The 16,396-nt window shown below is 39.2% G+C and overlaps 1 protein-coding gene across 5 annotated transcripts in view; it reads left to right on the top strand.

Moving 5' to 3' along the window:
* Positions 1 to 16,396, top strand: part of LOC124155333 (DNA replication ATP-dependent helicase/nuclease DNA2) — a 98,692-nt gene that overhangs the window by 16,017 nt on the left and 66,279 nt on the right. For 4 of the 5 annotated variants that reach the window (XM_046529060.1, XM_046529062.1, XM_046529065.1 and 1 more), the window contains 2 exons: positions 3,141 to 3,509; positions 4,194 to 4,327. In XM_046529060.1, the coding sequence (XP_046385016.1) occupies positions 3,141 to 3,509; positions 4,194 to 4,327 (503 nt within the window). The remainder of the gene's footprint in view (positions 1 to 3,140; positions 3,510 to 4,193; positions 4,328 to 16,396) is intronic. The other variant, XM_046529061.1, reaches the window with a different exon arrangement.

Consider the following 16,396-nt stretch of genomic DNA (forward strand, 5'->3'; position numbering starts at 1 on the left):
AGTTTTGCTGAAGGCTGTGACTGAATACAGTTGAAAATTTCCAGACTGCCAAAGAGCACTTTATGAAAAGAATTTTGAGAACCTTAGTGTGCAGTAAAAAGGACTCTACATAAAGTTTTAATTATCACTTGTGAGCGAAAGTAACATCTTTGCGATTGTGATAAGAAAACTTTTATCCTATGATATTGGGTAATTGTGGAAATTGATTTGCTAGAAAAAAAAATAAATGTAGCATAAGAGTTATTAAATGAAAAAAATTGTTCATTTTACAAATTGAAATGTGCATACTTTCTTTTATCACTTTTATTTCATTAAATACGGAAGCTGAATACTATGTAATACCTCATCAAAGAAATCTAGTTTCCTAGTTTGCACAAATCATCAACAGATATCCCGGGAACCAAGAGGCAGAAATGAAAGATATCAAATATGCCGTATGTAGGATAGTTGCCAACTTACATTAAGGGCTCAAATCAGAAATTTCTCAAAATGGGACAATTAATCACCACTGCTCGGGCCCCAAAGTTAAAGATTTTACGAACAAGGCTGAATTTAGACAGAAGCACTTAGATATAAGATTTAGGTATGGAGAATAAACCACTGCTACTATGCCCGTTTTGGTAATAAACAGAGATTAATATAGCATCTATAATATGTACAACCTGATGCGTGGCATATACCTCACTGACCACTGACTGATTCACGTATACAAATTCCCGACCACTTCCTGACATGCTGGGATGACGAAATTTTTACCGTTGGTGGCGAAAAAATATTGATCGGGGGAAAAATCCGAAAACTCGAAAAAGTCGATCGGTTTTCGAGATATATTGATCCGAATTAACATTGGAGCCTTATGGGACTAAAATTTTTTCCTTTTATTGCCTACTTGTAAATGTACATGAAATTTCTCTGACGAAAACTAGATTTTTTGATGTGAAATTTTTTTGCCATATTTTGATTTGAAGTATTTTTTTTTTTTTAAATTTCCAATGCTTTTCTTATAGGCCTATTTTGGGAATTTTTTTTGACCAAGTTTGAATAATTATACGACAAATTCCTTGAACCAACAGATACTAAATTTTTTGTTTGATTTTTTGGCCATCTTTGAATATCCATAAGTTGAATGAATTTCGAGTAGTTAACGATTATCAATTTTCCATTGAAATGCGACTCCTACAACGTTTGGTAACTTACAACACATCCGCCATGAAGTTTGCATTCCCTCAATACACAATTTTAGATTTTTGGGAATTTTTTTTTTTTTCCACTTCCAGACGAGGAGGGTTTTAGGGGTGGTGCACAGCCCCCCCTATCGAGCGCGTGCAGTGCAGCGAGCGCGGCAAGATTATATTGACGAAGTTTAAAGTTTATCTAAAGAATTTTATGCTTTTACGACGAGTGAGAATGAGCAACAAAAATTGGGAGTCCATATGCAACCCGCAGAGTGCCACCAACCAAAGTGCCTGACTGCAGTGGGGGTGCACAGCGCTCACTCACTCTCGGTGCGACATCTCGGAAACCAAAGGGCGGAAAGAAAGAAATTTTAGGACATATTCTGCAAATGTCTAGCAAATCATTGTAGAAGGCAAAAAAGTGATAGAATAGTCCGAGAGTAACATCATCTTCACACCTAAAAAACCGAAATTTCAAAAGTTGAAGTGCGATGTGGCACGTTTTCCCAGTATCTTATTGCAAAAATAATTTTCATGATTTACTTTCTCACCAAATGGACAAAACTGGGGGGCATCCCAAAAGAAATTCGAAAATTTTTAAAATAAGGTCCACCCTAATGTCACACCAAGGCCAAGAACCCTAATCTTGATGACTCTTATAAAATTAATTTAAAATAAATAAATATAATAAAATAAATAATATAATATAAATAAAATTATCCATTAAGATATTGTCGCGTCCTCAGGTGAGGTTGCGGGAGTTTAGGGACGTAATTGCTCAGAGTTAGGATCGCATGTCAATAGGAGTGGTCTTTAGGAAAGAAAACACACATTTTCTTAGATAGTTCCATTTAATACACAGTTATTATAAGTACATTTACTCACAAACGGTGTGACATGGCGCCGAAGTCAGGGGGCGAGGGCCTCAAGTGGAGAAGTTGGCTGGATGACACGTAGGCGTCGCGATGATTAGCAGAGGGGTCACGGGCCGTAGCTTCGCCGTCAGAGTTCAGACAGTTAGAGAGCGTCTTCATCGGAAGACAGGGTATTTATAGTCTCGTAGGAGAAGCTTCTAGAATGTTCCATGACACGCCCTAGGTGTTACACGTGGGGTGGGAGGTGGCGTCAGAGACGCATCCTCTATACAATGACCTTTTGAGGGGATGGAAAAATACCAGCTCGAGAAAAAGAGGCGCATAAGCCCAACTAATGATGCATCGCCTTGAAGACGGAAGAATGCGGTCATCTGAATGCATCACTAACGAGTCAACAACCACAGTCCAGGAGATAATGGCCTAGCGCTTATGCAGGTCGCTTGCGACACCTTGGGCGCGGCCTGCATCGAGGGAAAGGAATTTAATCTTAAGAAATTAATGGGATAATGGCTGTGGAAAGTTTTGGAAAGCGGGCTCCGATGCGCCCTGGGCCGATGCACCTGTCGATGGTCAGATAATTGGGTATCTAACCTTGAGGCTCACCTCCAGCGTCTCACCTCTAGAGGATGGAATTCGGGGGTAGTTGGAAAGGATAATAGAAATCGGGGTGAGTCGGGGTGAACGGAAAGAAGTTACGGGCAGGGGCATAGCAATATGAAAGTCATCATCTTATAAATTATAAGTAATAGAAATGTTTACACCATCAATGATGTGCTCTATTTCACAACAATCCTCTTTGCTGGTGCTTTCTGGATTAAAATGTATATCACTAGGAGTACATTACTAGCAGAAGTTGGACGACCAGAATTCTCGATTGGATCTGTGATCACATCACATTTTGTTACCTCTAACAATGCTGACAGCAATGTTTTCACTGTGTGAGCTCTTGTTGAAGGGCTAAAAGGGCATCCATTTTTGCTGATCACATTTTCCTTGGCTGTCAGACCTTGACTTGCTGTCTGTTGTAGTGGTGGTGGCTTTGTGTGTATTGCTCCCCGAGTACATGTTTATTGCCCACATTTCCCCTCAGTGTCTGTCGAGTGGGCTCTGCAAGCCATTTGACGTTGGCCGGGCATGCCACGATGTTCTGCGTGGGCGCAAGGCAGTCTGGGACATGTATGCAGCCGGTGTGATTGGAACGAGTGCAGAGGTGCGCCAGGAGGTGATGCAATTTGTGCCGAAGGTGAGCCGATTCATGGAGCGCTTTGTGAGCGTGGGAGGAGGGGGGGCGTGGGGGAGCGGAGGCGATTCGGAGAATGTGGATCGCAGTGGCGAGTGGAGCGGCTCGATTGTGGAGGTGCGGGACATTGAGGAGAGCGTGTGGGTGCCGGGCCTTGGCCTCAAGGGCAAGGTGGACGTGACGGTGCGGGCACGCAAGGGAAGTGACGGACCAGTCAAGGTGAGGCTCCTCTCATTGCGACACGAAAATCAGTATTAATTTGAAAAAAGTGTTTTAACCTCTCCATTAATTGATAATGCTATTAAAGATGTATTGGAAAAAAAAATTTGGAAGTGCATATCCCTGTGGGCATACTAGCCAGTTGGCCATCTTCAGTGAGGAATACTGGAGTAACCAATGTTCGACCAAAAATAAGTTTATTCGAGGAATTGCATCATAAGCACTCAAAGTCGGAGGGTGAGGGGGGTTTGGAGGGAGTGTTCCTTCGCTGCAAGGGCACATTCCTCAAAAGTTGAAGAATTAGAAAAAATTTGCCTTGACTGGAAATTGAATTTTGAGAGTAATAAAAGAAGTTCAACGACAGCAGCAGCATGCATTCAGGAGATGCTGGTTTTGATTTGATCCCGCTGGTCACGGCAAATGAAATTCCTGTCAGTGGAAATTTTGCACATTACAAGTAAAGTAGCATTGATGGTGAGGGTGTCTGGTCACCGCTAAGCTTGTTGTTTGATTCTAGTGGCTCCGTGAGTGAATTTTGATGTATCATCAGGGTTCTGAAAATTTTTGGATTCAAAGGAGTTGCATTTTGGATTTCTATGTACGTAATGTGCTGGAAAATTGAGTGTTAATCATAAGTGGTAAATAATGGTTTTTGTGTAATTGGATGTGCTTGTATGACGACAGGAAATGCCGCTCGAGTTGAAGACGGGCCGAGGCAGCTACTCTGCTGAGCACCAGGGTCAGGTGCTGCTGTACAGCGCCATGATGGAGGCGGTTGGTGGTGCACCAGTGGACAGTGGCCTTCTCCTCTACCTCAGGTCTCTCTCTCTCTCTTTAATGCCATTTGGGGAAGAGTGAACTCATAATGATAATAATAATGGAACAAGTTATGTTACACCCACAGACGAAAGTGGCGGCTTTCGTCGACCGACCAACGGGTGGCATTTCTAGCAGTTGAATCAATTAAATTCTACTGCAATAGTTGTGGTCGTGGGCTTCGTAAATAATATATTATAATGGTATTAATTCTACCGTACTATGAATAGGCAACTGCCATTAAGGAAGCAACTTGAAAGGCCTCATTCAAGAGAACTCTCAACAACAATAATTCGCAATTTTGAAAAATGTGTTTTTGAGAAATTATATTCTGGAAGTCACTGATCGCCGGAAATTTTTTCCGAACTCTGAGAAACATTACGTATTTTTCTAATTGAATGCATCCTAGTTACCCCCCAGAACTACCCTTTTTTGCCCAGACTAAGAATACGCACACTAGTTACATCCATTTCTGAAAAGAATGACTTCGTGAATAAGGATAGCATTCAAATCATAAGTTAGAGAATTGTGAAGTTAGGTGGAAATTTCTGGATGATAGTCTTATGTCAAGAAACAATGGGAAACTTATAATGCACGAATAAACTCCTTTCTGACAATCCGTACTCTAATGGTGAAGTAATGCAAAACACAAACCAAATTACTTACTTCAATGATGCGAATCATCGTCGGTAATTCGGAGAAAACCTGTGTGAGAATAAGGATGAAAATAATACAAAAAGGCATGAAATATTATAAAACAAATTTATTTATTTTCAACTTTGAAATATGATAGCAAAGATGGTTGAGATTTCTTTCCCCTCAATTCTTTCGCCACAGCATCTTCCACTGTTCTAAACGCACTCATCACACTCTCTGAAAGCCCCTTGCACAAAATAAATGTTTCAATCGAGTCCATCGCTTCGCTTACCATAACAGAGTTGGGACACTCGGTCTCAGGTCCATCATCTTCTTCCGGTGGCATCACTTCCTCCGTTGGCACCTCCTGCAGATTGGGTGATTCATCGCAGGTTATTAAATTGGTGTCTACCTCTGAAAACTCACCAAACGACACTTATAAGTTCATTTTTTTCGAGAGATCCCGCCAGACCTCGCCGATTTCGGCATCACTCTCCGCCGAGGTGTCCCAGATTTCGCTGTTGACAACGAACCTGGCTTTTGTAAAACAATTGGAAATGGTGACTGATGTCACACACTTCCATGCTTCGCAAAGCCGCTGCAGCATTGCGTGCAATACAGTCCACTTTAAATTGCGGAGATCACTTCCATCCATGCAGCACACCATAAACTATTAGCATACGACGGTAATGCCGCTTCACTGCCGAAATAATCCCTTGGTCTAAGGGCTGCAGTTTACTAGTACAATTTGGGGGGAAGAAAATAACCCGCACGTTTCTTAAAGTCAGCCCTTCAGTGCTGTGGGCCGTGCACCGATCGATGAAGAGCACTATTTTTCTATTTTCCCCCCCATGCGCATGCGCATCAACACCCGCCAACCACCGCCGAAATAATGCTGCTGTCATCCAAGCATTTTTGCTGCTTCCATAGGGGCAAGGCATCACTTTAACATTTTTAAAACAGCACGGTTTAGCGAATTTACCCACCACAAACGGAGGCAACTTCTCCGAGCCGTCACTATTGGTGCACAGGAGTACCGTAAATCGTTCCTTTCTCATTTTACCGCCATGGCACGCCTCTCCCTTTACAGCCAGAGTACGGTCAGGAAGCAAATTGTAAAAAAATCCTGCTTCATCTGCATTAAAAATGTCCTTATGACTGTAGCCCTCCCCAATTAAAAACTTAGATTCTCCACCACATCCGGATTCACGGAGGCTTCCTCCTCACAAAGAGGCATGAGGTTCCGCCTTTTTTTAAATTTGTGGAGCCACCCATTCGATGCCGTGAAGCCATCTATTCCCAACTTCAGGGCCTCCATTCTAGCTTGCTCTTGCAGGATGGGCCCTGAAATTGGAATCATCCTCGCCCGTGCCCGAGATAGCCAGTTGAAGACAGCCTGGTCGAGGTCCTCATTAATGTTGGTGATGAGGCATTTTCGGTTTGCCCCCTGAGAGGCAGCGTTGATAACTTCGGTCCGTTGAGACAGGATCATGGACAGAGTTGACGGCCGAATATCGAACATTTTCGCCCCGTCCGTCTTCTTCATTCCGCGATCCAAGGCCGTCACAATATCCACCTTCTCCTCTGATTGGCCCTCCCACGCTACGGATATGAGATTACCGTATAAGTGCGTGTAAGAGGCGCACCTTTTTTCCCAGAAATGGGGCCGAAAATGAGGGTGCGCCTCTTACACACACTTCTTATCTTCCCCCCTCCCCTTCACCGGTTGCAAGTCTAAGGGGAACTGAGTGGCCTTTGTTTTCAGTGTGAGTCAGTCATCTGTAATCCTAGGTCAAAAACAAGCGGCAGGCAGGGGAGTTTCTCCCTTAGTGACGTATTTTTAAAATGCTCCTGTTTGCTTTTCTTGTAAGAATGGCGCCGTCACGTCGGTACCCCAGAGGTGAACATTGAAAAGATCACGCGGGGGTTTTTCGCTCCGGATGGCGCGCTAAATTTACTGCCACGAGTGGGCATCCCGCGGCATTAACACATTCAGTGCGGAGCACGTCAATTGACGTGGTCCCGTCCAAGCCGAGATACGGAGCACGTCAATTGACGTACTCTGCCGGTCGGGCGAAGAACCAGTTTCTCCACCTTCGTACATGACGAATACCCTTTCCGGAGTCTTCCGACCGTGTTTATGGCCTTCAGTAGACCTTTGGTTGTCATAGAGTGTGCGTCGTTTCTGAATTGCTGTGTTTCAACGTAAACTGTGGCTCGAGAGACTCTCGTCTGTTTTCGTCCATATTTTGCAGTTCACGTAAGTAATATATACTTTTTTTTACCAATGTTTATGAATCAGCTACTTATGTTACTTTAATTTTTGTAAACCAATTTATCTTTCTTAAATTTTTTCATAATTTTAATTTTTTTATTTTCATTTTTTTTATTTTTCTCTTTTTTTCACGCCTAATTACACATTCTTAAAGCAAAATTTTGCATTATATTTTAACTTTTTTATCCTTTGTCTAATTATTTCCTTCTTCTTTTGTAGAATTTGAATAACTCTCCATCTTTTGAGCCCCGTAAGTTTTTTATATTTTTTTATTTGCGGTTAATGTTATCATATTTGTGTGTTTTATCTTTTACGTAAAATTTCTCTCTATCGTTTTTTCATCGATATAACCACTAATTCATCTTATTTTTAATTCAGAACCAGGTCCATCTTCCAGACCGGAGTTTTACTCCGAATCACCATCGGCCTCATCGAGACCTCAGAATAAGAAAAAATCCTCGGTTGCTCCTGGTAAGTGTGGCAGAAAATTCTCTTGACAACTTTGCGTATATATTTAAGCTTTTTAGTTTAAATAGGAGATTGCCTTCACATTTCATAGTGATACCGGGAAAGGTGCGTAATAAGTTAATAAATATAGAAGTAGGATTCGCATCGAAAGCATTATGTATAGTGAAAATAATGTTGCTTATTTATGTCTATTTATGTAAAATTTGCGAACTTAACTGTTACTTTTATGATGACTTCAGCACTGACTTCCTATGAAATGATCTGGCTCTCTATGTTTTAAATTATCCAGTAGCCTGAATATCAGCTTATTTACGTCTATTTACGTGCGTCTAGTACCCCTTCAAGCCGATGGAAAGGTGTGTGGCAGAGGTTACGGGCGTCTAGTACCCCTTCATGCCAACGGAAAGTTGTGTGGCAGAGATTGCCGTTGGCAGGCATTCACTGCCATTCAAACACCATATAAAACTATCATTGCTACATATTTTTGATAGGTATAGCCATAATTAGAATATGGTCGTAATTTTCTCCAATTTAACATTATGGATGAAAATATTTTTTATATTTGATTTATTATCAGTGTTTCACTATGCGCGATGTGTAAACCCTTATGCTGGGGAAATGCCCAGATTTTTAAATAGATCCACTGCGTGAAGGAGTTTGATATAATTGCATTTTTTACCACGTCTATTTTTTCATGCAAACATGCTTTTTCTGTTTTATATTTTGTTACTTACGTTTGGAATATCAAAGTAATAATAGAATGAATTCATCTAGCTATTGCATTCACCACATGGCTTTTTAGATATCCGATCTTCTATTTTTTATTTCAACGATCCTAAAATACGTATTTAAATGCATCCATATGACCTTGTACGGAAAAACGCATCGTTTCATTGCCATACATTACTTTATAATTTCAAGTAATTCGAAGAGTTTTGAATACACACAAGATTTTTTTTAGGCTCTAAGCATTTTTTCTTATATAAAACGAATGCACATATTTATCTCTCTCTCTCTCTTCCTTTCCTTTATCTGCAGTACCGTTCTTTATTTTTCAGGGCGGCTTCCTTTTGAAAAGGAGTCTTATTTGGTTACGGACGTGGATTCAGCGGAGATTTTGTCCTTCCTCGAAGCGGCGGATGAGGGGGAGACTGATGTGGGTAGTTCGGAGGATGAGGAAGAAGAAAAACAGGACCCATCTGGGCGGGAGGCAATTGCCATTGCGCATTTACCTTCGGTCCCTTTTTCTGGAGTCAGTGGTCCTACTATTCCACCCGTAACCACACCCTCTACCCCTGTCTCTCTCACCCAACCTCCCTCCCCTTCTCCCCCGCCGAACCCACAACCTAGACCTTCAACACCCTCTCAACCAAGCGGTATTGTATGGGTTGATAATCTTGTGGACCCTCCCAATATCCCTTTTCGAGAAAATAGTGGCCTGAAGATTCAGCCAGTGGGAGACGGGCCGCAGGATTATTTTGATCTCTTATTTACGGATAGGTTTTTTCAGTCAATTGTCGAGGAAACCAATTCTTTTGCGGAGGAACTCTTTCTCAGAGGCGTCTCCGAAAGAGCTCGCATAACAGACTGGAAACCCCTATCCGTGGAAGAGTTCAAAGTTTTCCTGGGACTCGTCTTCCACATGGGGATCATTCCTCTACATCGGCTGGCCGACTACTGGAGTACTGATGCGAAATTCAGGCTTCAATATTTCTCCCATAATATGTCCCGGGACCGGTTCATGATGGTGAGACAAGCCCTCCATTTCGCCAGAAATCCAGTGGAAGGAACATCTGAAGACCGGCGGATTGTTTACGTGGTCGATGTCTCGTCGGGCGGGCACAACTTTGCACTCGCAAAAAAAACTTTCACTTGTTGCCGTTGTGGTATATTGATATTAAAAGTCAGTATAGTACGGCCTTATCATGGAAAATTGACACCAATTCTTTTTCTTATGATTATCCACAGCAAAAGTAAAGTAAGGCAGCCCTAAACCGATATAATTAGCATTACTGAAAACTGTGTAAAAATTGCCTTTATCCTGAAATCTAGGCTACACGTTCAGTAATTAAGCCTGGCGATCGTGAAATACGGAGCACGTCAATTGACGTATTGTCAATTTTTGCAAAATTAATTAAAAATTTTACTCAAATCATATATAAACATGTATTATGAACTCTAATAAATACAATTTAAGTTTAAAAAAAAAATTTATTTTCGGCCGTTTCTGACGAATTTCATGAAAATCGGGCCCGCATTGAATGTGTTAATACTGCATATAGTAATCGCTTATCAAACGTAGAGAAACGAGTAGTTTTGATGGAAATACCTGGTTAATAGTCAACATCTGTCTTGCCGAGTAATTTCCATTACGCTGAGGACATCAAAGAATCTTCAAATATTGATCAAGAGTTTTTTTCCTTCTTCGTCAGCACTGCTAGAGCAGGCATCCAAGTAGACTTGAAGCATTCCTTGTCAGCAACTGAATGTAATAATTCTAGTGATGGGTCGGTTCGATTCCTCGATTCTTGACCAAGAACCGGAATCGAAAACGAGTACTTGCCAAGGTGAAAAATCGATTCCGATTCCAGTAGTACTTCAAACCACAAAATATACGACCGCGTTTCCAACATTCATTTGAACTTTCGCGCCACGTAATCGTGATAACAAAACACACATCTTCTAGGGAAGTGCGAGTTGTCGAAAATTCAAGTCGAGTCGAGTAGTTGGTACTCGACTCGAGCGTTTCGAGTAGCATTACGAATGTCGAGTCGAGTAGTTAAGGTTACAGAGCTTTCGAGTCTAGTAGGCCCAGCGATCTGCCGACAGGAAGCGCTATTATGAAACTCATGTAATAATGCAGTTTTTAAAGCCGAATAGTCATTCTAATGCCTTAGCCTGGTAGTTTCAGCTTGCCGAATACACTATAGTTGTAGAAATGGGCGCCGAATACCTTTATGCCAGCCGCGGCGGCCGATCGTCTTCCTACCCGGCGCACACTGGTCCGAAATCGGAAAAAGCTGGAATAAAGTCCAAAATGACCTTTTTGGGGATAGAGACTTGAAACGTAGCATAAATACTCATAAACCATTGCCAGATATAGATTTATATGCCATTTTACATAAATACGACTCTTTAGTGAGATACAGTGGCCCAAACATGACCAATTTTTCAATGCCACGCGAGATATTGTTTTTCCTAAAAAAATCTTTGAATTTATCCAGGTGGTTTTGCGTTGATATGAGTTTTATGGAATAAAAAAACGCAATATTTCTTTGACCTGGTGCTTTGCCTATACTTTCAATGACTTTTGAGGATTTTGGCTCTCATCTGTCTGCTTTTACAACACAAAATGGCCGACCCGTTTTTCACGTGAAATTAGACATCACGTGAAAGTAGACATTATCTTTCGTTTACGAAAAATATCACTCGGAAAATTTGAACTACAATATAAAGTAAAGATTTCTAAAGATTACTTAGTAGAAATCTTGGAAAAAATCTTGCGACGAAGGAAATTAGAGCGATTTTTTAATCGCGCGTCAAGGATGACCTACACGCCGCGGAACTCTGAGGCTCGGTAATAGGCCAATTTTTCAAGTTTTTTAAAACATTAGCCTTGAAAATCGCCACGTAAAGCATGGATAATCGTCTTAATTGACTTAAAACACTAAACTGAGAATGTTATAAAGGATTATGTATAGATCGACTTGGCCAGTTAGCGCATTACTCAAAAGAAAATACTAAGGATTGGATATTTTTCGGAACCATCCCACGCATAAGAAATATGGCTCGGGTATTGAAGTAAAGTGAAGAAATTAAGTCAGCATGCTTAAGAGAGAAAAAAAGGAACTATTTCCATGAAAGGCAACAATTGATACCCTTATTCCCTTTCCACCTTCGCCGAGGTGAGTCGCGCGGAAGGAGGAGTTTTCATATCACAAGGCATCTTTTAGCCTTTTTTATTACTGCGTCCGTCCGATGTGAATTTCATTTGTAGAGCTTAGTTTCATTCTTGAGCTTAAAAAAAAGCAAGAGATTTTAACGCTGATTAAATGACGTGAGAAGTATAGAATTTTTTTGGCTCTACAAAACTGAAATTTAGTTCTATAGTTCGTTCGCTTCGTCCACTTGAATTCCATGAAGATTCAAGATCCAAATAAATCGTTCATATAATTTTTAATAAAAATTCCAAAGTCTCCAAAATCTTGCAATTTTGGTAGGAAAGTCACACAAGTGTGCAGCAAAAGCCAATTTTCTGCAGGCAGTAATACTGTAACATATGGAGATGTCAAAACCAGCTGGCTGAGCATGTAAAATAATTGGATTTTCTGCTTGAGAATTTGAAAGGGCCAAATATTACATGATTCATATGCTTAGTATGTAATCTTTATTAAAGCTGCAAAAATTACTATACTCAGGGGTCTCCCTTGTAGTTTGGATATATATTATATGGTCGACATATTACTTGGGGTTAATTAATTTCAATTTTCCCTATAGAACAGTTGAAGACGCATTAATTTTCATTCATCTCCTACTTCTGGCAATAACCATGAACGATCCTCATTATATTTTCCTTTTTACATTCATCATAGAAAATTGGGGTAGAATATATAGTAGTATGCATTGCTGTAATGCCTGGTTCAGAAATTATCATACTCGACATGATACTTGCAAGTAATTTTCAACTCCACTCGAGATCAAAAAGTGCTACTTGGAAATCCCTTTTATATTCCGGAGGAGCAAATGCAGACTAGGGAGCCTGTGACAGGTATATAGTCAGAATACAGTGATGCATTTGGAAAAGTACCCTAAGTCACCATAGCAAACCCTGTTGAAGCTGAAGTGGAAGATTATTTATCATAGATTAATGCACCACCAAATTCCTTCCCTGGGAAATACTGGAAGACTTGTATCTCCTATCCAAGGCTGAAAGTATTAGCGAAGAGGTTTCTTGCCATACCGCCATCCCCTGTGTTCAGTGAAAGACATTTAGTTCTGCAGGAAAAATATGTGAAGTAAAATGCAACAGGCTTTATGCTGACAGAGGGAAGATGCTTTGCTTTCTGAGCAAAAATTTAAAGTCTGTAAAAGGAGACTAAATTTGTGAGACATTGATAATGATAAGATATTATCAATAAAAGATAGATATTAAAGAAGATACTTTTATTTTAAATTTAAACATGAGTGCTAATATTCTAAAGTAATACCTATCATGTAACACCACTTTTCAGGTATGTTCTGTTTTGAAGTTTAGCTATTATATTTTGATTACATAGTGATGATACGAAAGATGCTTTTGTTTGACTGACTCTTTCACAGAGTAATATTTTTTTAAAGTGGTTTTCTTGTTGCCTGGAATTAAGTGATATTTTTCTTGGAGCCTATGGCATCAGAATCGATGGAATCGGTATCGGTAGAATCGGAATCGGAATGTCAGAATCGGGATCGGAATCGATAAAATTTTGGAATCGACCCATCACTAAATAATTCTATTTTGCGAAAGGAATTTTTATAGAAATAATAAGTCCAGTGTAGTCTTGCATTATAATCGAAATATCCTGGTGATTTTGCGTCCTTTTTATTTTTTTTATAAAGATCACGGAAGGCATTGAAGAAGTGTAAGACTCATGCACGGATAATGTGCGACGGACGGATAAATCACTGCCGGATAATTGGGAGTGTGCTGTACATATATAGCAAAGAGTGTTTATGGTATGTGTATCTAACAAATGCTTAACTTCTTCCTTTAGCATTTGCTTTGACCCTTCTTTATCAAGGTTTTTACCATTAAAAAATGTATTTACTATGCTAATAAGCATTTTTACTGTCGAAATTATTGTTCTTGGGATAAAAAAGAATATATTTATGACGAGTGAATTTTTATGACAAAACTATTTTTTATGACAAAATTGAAATTTTAAACCGAAATTGACAGATTTATATGACAAAATTCACAGTTTTTATTCACCGATAATTAATCTTTGCCTCCACACATGGGGTTTGTTGAAATAGTGGCAAAAGTTTATCATTGTGGCAAAACAGTAAGTAAATTTTGTTCTGGCTGATTCCAGAAATGTACTGACGTTATCAACAGAGACTCTGAATATTTTTTTGTCTCAAAACGAAGCATTACATTGAAAGGAAAATTTTGCTAGATGAAATGTTTACAGTTTTGAGTGAAACAGTAATCACAAGAATTATCCAAATGCTTCAACATACCGTCGTAAAATTCTTTACTTATTACCGCCTTTTAGCTTCCGGGTGTAAATTATAAAAAAGATCAAATCATCACAATCAATATCTTTCGCAGAGTAGCTGTTTTTTCTTTACCTCTGAATGAAAGAGTCATCAAAATGAAAGAGTAACTCAGAAACAGGTATATTTATATGAAAATATCCATAAGTTCTCTTATATTTACGCCAGTGTTACACGTACAGTCATTTTCAAAAGAGGAAAATGTTAGTGACACCACCTCTTCTCAAGGAAGTTTAGTATCCTTTACACCTTTTGTAGTTTTTGGCTCCACTCCACAAATATTCTGCTTTTGAGTGAATATGTATGCACTCATAGGGATAAATTTTTTTATAACTGCAACTTTATCATTCTGCATCTATTTATGATTTAATGATTAGTTCATGTGCATGCACTCCATACTTATGATGGTTATCATCGTAAATGCTGACACGTAAATGTGACTGCAGTGTCCAATGTTTGGTGTTGGGGTGGGGAAGGTTGAGTGATCAAGACTACCGTATATCTCCGAATATAGTCCCCCCCCAAATATAGTCCCCCCCCCCCAATTTTGAGACCTCAGTTTTGGGAAAAATTTTAAAATGTAAAGGAAGGCAATTTTTCTGTGGTTAGCAAGTTAAGATTCTAGATTCGATAAAAACTATTATTTTCTGTGAAGATTAAGAACAAATCTGTTCACATATTTTCCATCACAACAAACTAACTATACCTAAAACATGTTGTGATCCATTGCATGTATCAGTAATTTATAGTTCCTTAACCAGATGTAATGAAGAAATGAGAAATTTTTTTAAGTATCCAAGGCTATTGTATTTTTTAAACCTTCACAAATTATTGATATTTTTGATTCCCAAATGATTACAGACAATGTCAATATATAAGCTTTAACTTAAAGCCCATAAACAGTATTGCATTTGGCCCTGAAACTTCCTTAGATCCAGTGTAACACACCCATCAAGTCATCACAAATCCAAGTAACCTGAAGAATTTAGGAAATCTAAATAAAATTGTGTTAAATAAATTATAAATATTATAAAAATATTGCTATCAAATGCCTGCTAAGCAAAACAATTAAACTACAGGACTTACAAATATTAAAGTAATAAAATTAAGAAATAAACTTTTTCCAACAAACATTAAAACTGAAAAAAAATTATATCAATTTTCAATGCCTCGTCGCGAATCATTGCATAAGTTACACAAAGAGCTTCTGCTCTGCATTTGCGCACAAATTCGACGATATTTTCCTCTAATTCTTTGAATCTGCCACATCGAGACCCCCGAAATGACTTCCGCGATGTATTAGCGCTTTGCAAGCGCTGTAAATACTATGATTTACGGCGTATTCTGCCACGGCTATTTTTAAATTGGCATCGAAACTCCGTCTTTGAAGGCCTCTAATCTGCGGCAGGATTGATCCTCATCTTTCTACTTGATCCATCACCTCACTGTTGAACGTAAAATTATTTTTAATAAAGAAAATATCGCGGAAATAATTGCGAAACGTTATGCGACGTAATTTATCGATCCTATTTACCCTGATGAATTGAAGATATTCCTCAATAAATTGATTACACTTTCGATGCTGAGTCGCTGTATTTCGATCAAATGCAGTAATGCCGGCGCTTCTGGTTTAAAGTCGTCGATTATTCGCCTTTTCAGAAACAAATGCATCACCTATTGCGCATTCTTGTCCTGCGAAGGCGGTAAAGGCAGTGGTTGTAAACACGAACCGCACGGGCACATGGACGTATAGTAGCTACGTACGCAATGAAATGCTAAATCGTCACGAAAGGTTCACTTTATCTGTTTATTTTTCGCAATTATTTAAATCGTGTAGTTATTAAATGAGCGACGGGTACATATACTATTGATTCAATTCTAGTGTTCGATTAATGTAAAGATAGTGTGTGTTTAGTTTTCATTTTAATTATTTACTGTTTTGCGTCATTAAGTGATCAGTGTCGATTGAATTATTCTAACAATACTTTTCCAAGAAAAATTAGCGGCTACCCGATGGATTCCGTGAAAACGCATATTCGATATGCTATTTGAATCGGAATAATCGTATCTGTACAACATTTGTGGTAAAAATTGTCTTAATTTCCGGTAAAACGTGGCAGTATTTACTAATATCTCCGATTATAATCCTCATAAATATACTCAAATAGAAAGACTACGAGAACATTAGCCATTATGCCGTTATTTATTACTTTATGGTCACCTTTAGTATGCTAAACTGGATTACACTCGATTATAGTCCCCCCCCCTTACTTTTCCGTGGCCATTTTTGGAAAAAAAGGGGGGACTATATTCGGAGATATACGGTATATGTATGTCATAATTTTTTTTCTGTTTTTTCTCCTGTTTATTACTTATTTAAAGGTTTTTTATCAATGTAATTTTGCTGCCATTGTTTTACATGTAGTTATTAATGGTG

The sequence above is a fragment of the Ischnura elegans genome, chromosome 3 (genome assembly GCF_921293095.1).
Source record: "Ischnura elegans chromosome 3, ioIscEleg1.1, whole genome shotgun sequence".
Taxonomy (NCBI): Eukaryota; Metazoa; Arthropoda; class Insecta; order Odonata; family Coenagrionidae; genus Ischnura; species Ischnura elegans.